Consider the following 6,404-nt stretch of genomic DNA (forward strand, 5'->3'; position numbering starts at 1 on the left):
GCGGGTTTTGTAGCTCAACCAAACCCAGGGCCTCCCTCCTCCCTGTGGAGGCAGAGCCAAGGCTGAACTCTGGTTTGAACTTAACAAATACCTTCTGGGATATGAACCTTAACAGCACCAGGTCACTTTAGCCTACAGAGCGCAGCCCGTGGAGGGAGAGCTTGGTGAACTGCCCCTCCCGCCCCAGCTATAGGGGGACTGCGCCTATCTGCCTCCTCTCCAAGAGCAAAGAGAGGGCGAGTCAAGCTGAAATAAACTCAAACGCAGAAAGCTGCAACCCCAACCTGTCTCCCTGTCTCCAGTCTTGTTCATTCCTGCCCATCCTCCACGATGACAGTCCCCAAACCTAAAATGATATTCCCAACCCATAAATCTGATGGCCCCTTCCCACTGCCCGAAGGCCTGCCAAATCTGTCAACCTCATCTCGTCCCAAGTCCCACACAGGATCCTCAGGCCAGGCTCACCTACACTCACCAATGATTAGACTCTCCACAGACAGGACTGGGGGGCTGACAGAGTGGAGCTCAGTACATTTTGTCAAATGAGTAAGTGAGTACATGAATGAATGACTGGCATAACCAAGTAGAGGACGGTCCAGAGATGGGCAATGGAAATGACTGAAGAACTGGAATATACTCCACTGGAGTAGAGAATTTTAAAAGATTACGCTCTTTAGTCACCAAGCAAGAGATAAAATCTAGTATAATTCCTAACAGCAGATTACAAGCTACTGTCACATTTTTATCTTATCTGATCTTAATAAACTCTGAGATAAACCACCCATTTCACAGATGAGGAAATCAAAATTAGAATGGAAAGCAATAATCCATAAATTCGAAAGTGACAGAGTCAAAACTTGAGCTTGGACCCTAAAATAGCAAAACCCACTCTTCTGGTATAACACATTTTGACGGAGGAAGAAAACGGCTGAATTTCAGCAGAAATGCTGACATGTAGAATGCTTTCCGAACTCATGGGTAGCCCAAGAGATTATTCAGTTAGGTTGAAAATATAAAAGGATTTAGCGAAGGCTGAGATAATTTTGTGGATGCTAAGTTTCTGATAGGTCATTACTGAAGACGGGGAAGCTGGGCTTTCTGAACAGCTGCTATGACTGCCAATTAAATTTGTGCAATTAACACCTGTGTTTCAAGACCTGGCACATACTGCCACCACTCAAAGCCCTGGGAGGCAGAGAAATGAAGGGCAGGAGGAGGAAAGTAAAAAGGCCAAGGATGATGTTAGATCAAAGGAAACACCATGCAACCCGTCCTTTTAGCAGGTAAAGGTAAATTTGGCACGTAGCTTCCTGGTGGCCAACACCAAGCAGAAAATGGTCATGTACAGGATTTATGGCTGGGAGCACAGGCTCTGGAGCCATCTGCCTGGGCGTGGAGCTTACTAGCTGTGTGGCCTAGGGCAAGTTATTTAACTTCTCTGAACCCCAATGCCTCATCTATAAAATGAGGATGGCAGTAGAATCTACTTCCTAAGGTTTTGTGTCGATTGAATGAGTTAATTCATTTAAAGCACTTAGCACAGTGCTTGGCACAAACTGCTCGGTAAAGGTTTAAGAAGAGGGAAAAAACATGCATGGAACTCTTTCTGATACCACAGTAAAACATCCTCCAAGAGACCAAACTGCAGTCCAGGCACAGGACCTCGGATGATCAGGGTCTGATCCAACGACAAGCTTTGGAACAAAGAGCTGGGATGACGAATAGATGCTCTCTTCCACCAAAAGTGGTGGCTGCCGGGAGCAAAGTCTTGAGACACTCTGGGGCATTTAGATTCAGGGAGGAAGAGCACGAACTGGAACATGTGAGCACACAGCTATGCACCTGCCCGTTCTGATCCAGGGGACAGACAGACTGTATACCCTTCAGGAAGTCTCCATACATGTTAGTCCACATACAGATGAGGCAGAAGGCAGCTCAAACACTACCCAACACGGACAGAGGTGAAATCTGAATACAGATGGTCGGGATTGTCAACTGAGGGACAATACATTTTAAAGTACCAGGCTCTGTCTTGACTCAGCTAAAGGTCGAGAGTCAATTCTAATCCTCACAGGACTGTCATATTCTACCGTATTCTCATAGGAGTAAATAAGAAAGTACGTCATAGCTCCCCACACAGCACCTATAAGATAAACGGAGGAATACAGAGGAATGGAATGAATCCAGAGCCTCTCGATGTGCGAGTGACAAAGTCATCCCACGCGGACCACAATTTCAGCAAACAGTCCCGAGTTGTGAAGAAGGAAAGTTCTCTAAAGATTTTATTAGTTGACAGAGTTTAGGGTAATTCTTCGGAGTCTCCTGCCCCAGGAGAGTAACAGAAATTAATCAGATGAAATTAGTAAGATGACTTTGACCATCCTGCAGAACTTGGTTAATAGCAAAAATTGGCGAGCAGGGGTCTCTGAGACACGCTGAAAGCACTGCCAAGTGCCGCAGTCACAAACCTCACTCATCAAGGCCCCCAGGGGCTAAGGGACCCCTGTGCACTGGGTGGGAGTTAGAGATGAGGCGCAATCAGTGGCTCCCAGAATCGCTGGAGAGCCTCTTCTCACACAGAGTCCCCCCACTCCATCCCTCTTTCCCTACTAGGTCTTCTGAATCACGAACACAAGAGAACTCAAGAATCTGATGTGGAAGCGCATCCCAGTGATGCTGACGTGCAGCCAGGTTTGAGTGTCACTGAGGAAGGGGAGCAGCTATAATGTGGGGTAGTAGGCACGCACTGCAGAGGCCTTCCCAGTGCTGAGAGACCAAAACGCAGGGAAATATCATGGCAGGCTTCCCAGAAGAAGCCAATCTGGGAGAGAGAGGAGGGCTCCACTGGGGCAGAAGGGAATTCCCGTATGTGGTTATGGCGAGGGCTCGGCAGTCAGACTCCCCGAATCTGCTGACTAGCGGTATGCTCACAAGGAAATTTTGTAATCTCAGATTCTCGTTTGTAAAATGGAGATAATATTCTTGGCCCACAGTAAATGCACAATAACTAAAACAACAAAAACAAAACCAATGCCGGGAGACACACAGAAAGCCTGGGTGAAATCATCTCGGCCCAAGTTCACAGGAGAAGCACAGCCATTCATTTCAGGAGGATCTGTAAGCTCTGCAGAGGATTAGAGAGGGCACACGTGGAGGAAGGGAGCGCAGTGGAAGGCCACTACAAAGGTGTGGTATGGACTAAAGCAGAGGGGAAGGAGAGAGGGTGTAGATTCAAGGGAGGGTATGGCAGAGACAGATGAGCAGACTTGGTCATGGCACACACAGGTGCCAGGGCGGAGGATTTAACCTGGTATTCTACAGCCTGGAAGAATGGACGGGGCCATTAAGAGAGACGGAACCTCAGAAGAAAGGTTGACAGCCCAAAAGGCTTTATCGTCACCTCACACTGCTCTGGGCAAGAAATCAGATGTCTTAAGACAAAGAGTCCCAACCCGCTGGTAAGAGCATAAAACACTGCACTGCCCGTGTGACTAGGCAAGCATTCCCTAGCTGGATGCGTTTTTCAAAGTGTGTTTATAGACTGATAGAAATAAATGCCCAAGGGCTGGAGAATGGTTACGCAGACTACAGTACCGTCCCACAAACGGAATACACAGAGCAGTTGAAAACGGTGTGTTTGAAAATAATACAGAAAATTATTCCAACAATACAAATTAAATTAGATTAGAACAACTGTGTAACACTTGGAAAAAAACTCAGAGAAATAAAACATTGTCGGGTCACAATGAGACCACTATGGGTAAGAACGTTGTGTGTTCAGTGCCTTTTAGAAAAACAAATGGCTCATACATATGGAAAGATGCTTTACTTCACTCACAATTTAACAAATGCGAATCACAGCTACACTAAGATTTTTCAACCATCAGACACAAAAATCCAAAAGTTTGGTAACATACTCTGTTGGTAAGCCTGTAGAAAAACAAGCACTCACACACACTGCAGCTGGGAGGGTAAACTGGTGCAAGTGCAGTGGCAGGCAGAAAAATGGGGTCCCAAAGATGTCCGTATCATTCATAATCCCCAGAATCTATGTTAGGTCTCATGGCAAAGGGGAAATTAAGGTTGCAGATAGAATTATTCATCATTAAGGCTGCTAATCAGCTGACCTTGAGATAAGGGACAGTATCCTACATTATCCAGGTGGGCCCAATGGAATCACAGGGGTCCTTTAAATGTGGAAGAGGGGAGGCAGAAGAGTCAGAAGATGTGAGGACAGAAGCAGGGGTCGGAGTGACGGATTGCTGCTGGCTTTGTGGTAAGTGGTTACAGCAGCCATAGGAAACTAATACCCCAGTATGGAAAGCAAATTGGCAACATCCCGCTACAATTAACAGATGACTTGCATTCCCTCCTTGGAGAACTTTTGCAAGAAACTGAGGGGTGGGTGGGACCTCAGTAGATGGTTGAGAGAATTCACTGTGTACCAGTTTCTTTATACCAGGGTTTCAAGTCCTTTCATCCTGCTGCCTGAGTATAGGCATATCTACCTCGTCTTATTGTGCTTCACTTTATTGTGCTTCACAGATGTTGAAGGTTTTTTTTTTTTTTTTTTTACAAATTGAAGGCAAGACCTTCCACCAGCAAAAAGATTGTGACTCGCTGTATTGCGAGGCTCTGGAACCAAACCCACAATATCGCTGAGGTATGCCCACACATCTCAAACTCATCTCTTCGCTGTCTCACTGCTGTCTCTGCTCTGGTCCAAGCCACCACAACAACTATTTAGTCTTTCTAGACTGCTGCAATCCCTTCCTAACCAGTCTTTCTAACTCTAGCCCACCCTTTCAATCCATCCTCACACTGCAGTGAAAGTGACCTTTCCCAAACCATCTGATTCTGTCACTCACTCTGCCTAGAAACTTCCATCACTCCCAGTGCCCTCAGGATAAGCTCACCTTTCTCAGCCCTGCTGCCTAGCATCTGCCTCCTCCTCTCCAGGGAGAGCTCATCTCCCACGACCCCCAGGCCCCTCCACTCATAACATCTTTCTAACAGTCCCACCAATGCCTTATGTTCACTTTTACTTCCAAACCTTTGCATGGGCCTCCTATCATCTGGTTGCCACCTCCCACTTCCTCTGTCCTGGTCAATTCTTAGGCATCCGCAGGTCTCCACTTGAATATATATACATCATGCCTACCAGAAACCTTCCTCTACCCCTCCCCCAAACTAGGTCTGCTACTCCCAGAGCTTCCTGAACTTTCCCCATCAAGCCTGTCCCCTAGTCTGGCCTTCCCACTGGCATGTGAGCTGCTCCCAGTGGGGACTTTATCTGGTCCAGCAGTGTCCCCCTCACCAAGCTACAGTGGGGAGGTAGGTTCTTAGGAAACCCTTGTTGCAAAAAAGGAATGAATGAACACCTCTATGATTCTGAGACGTAAGAATCTACTCGCAGTGTCCAGATTGTTTTGAAAGGCCAGTGTTCCTAAGATTCTGACTTTATGTTAGTAAAAAGCGCTTCCACTTCTCGTTGTATCCCAAAGCTGCTCAAAGTTTAGCATTCCAACTCTCTCTCTCTCTCTCTCTCTCTCTCCCCAAGGGAGTCCTTGACTCTTTACCTTCCGGGGCTGCGGGGGCCCCGGGCAGGTCCGGCCGGCCGCCTGCGCCGGGACCGCGGGACACCACCCCGGCGCCCCACCCCTCACCTGGCCGTCTGCATGAGCGCGCTCCAGCCGTAGTGGTTGCGGCTGTTGACCGAAGCGCCGCGGCGCAGCAGGAAGCGAACCAGCGGCTCGTGGCCCCCGGCCGCGGCGAACTGCAGCGCCGTGTTGCCCGCCTCGTCCGAACAGTCCACAGGCACCGGCGCTCCAGCCGCCGCTGCCGCCCCGGGCCCGGCCGCCTCGGCCCCCGCCGTCTCCGCGCCCGCCTCGGGCTCCGCGCCGCGCTCCGCGGGTTCCGCTGCCCCCGGCTCCAGCAGCCGCCGCGCGGTCTCCGTGTCGCCCTGGTCACAGGCGCGCAACAGCAGCTGGAAGGCCGGGGGCAGGCCGCCCTCACCCATCGCGGCCCAGGCCCGCGCCCGGCTGCCCCGCCGGCGTCGCTGACTCCGCCCCCCGGATACCGCGCGCCGGCGCCCCCTTCCGCCGGCTCGCCTGCCTACTGTGTGCCGGGCGCGCGCGGCGCGGGGCGGAGCGCCTACTGTGTGCCGGGCGCGCGCGGAGCGGGGCGGAGCGCCTACTGTGTGCCGGGCGCGCGCGGAGCAGGGCGAGTTTGCGCCTCCACCGCCGCGTCGCGGGTTGATAAGGGACCGCAGGGTCCGGGAAGCGCGGAGCAGCGTCTAGGGCTCGGGCTCGCGGGCTTACCTTTGCCTTGTTCGCGGCCGCTTGTGTGCCTTTGCACGGCTCCCGAGACTTCCTCTCCTGTACGGAGGTCGGACTGGCTGCCCA

The 6,404-nt window shown here is 50.7% G+C and overlaps 1 protein-coding gene across 1 annotated transcript in view; it reads right to left on the minus strand.

The window, feature by feature from the left end:
- The window catches only part of ANKS6 (ankyrin repeat and sterile alpha motif domain containing 6), a 44,829-nt gene extending 38,758 nt beyond the window's left edge, over positions 1 to 6,071 (minus strand). Inside the window, exon 1 of the mRNA XM_033123841.1 lies at positions 5,667 to 6,071. Within this exon, the coding sequence (XP_032979732.1) occupies positions 5,667 to 6,019 (353 nt within the window). The 5' untranslated portion in view covers positions 6,020 to 6,071. The remainder of the gene's footprint in view (positions 1 to 5,666) is intronic.
- Between the last annotated feature and the right edge of the window lie 333 nt (positions 6,072 to 6,404).

Source organism: Rhinolophus ferrumequinum, chromosome 12 (genome assembly GCF_004115265.2).
Source record: "Rhinolophus ferrumequinum isolate MPI-CBG mRhiFer1 chromosome 12, mRhiFer1_v1.p, whole genome shotgun sequence".
Lineage (NCBI taxonomy): Eukaryota > Metazoa > Chordata > Mammalia > Chiroptera > Rhinolophidae > Rhinolophus > Rhinolophus ferrumequinum.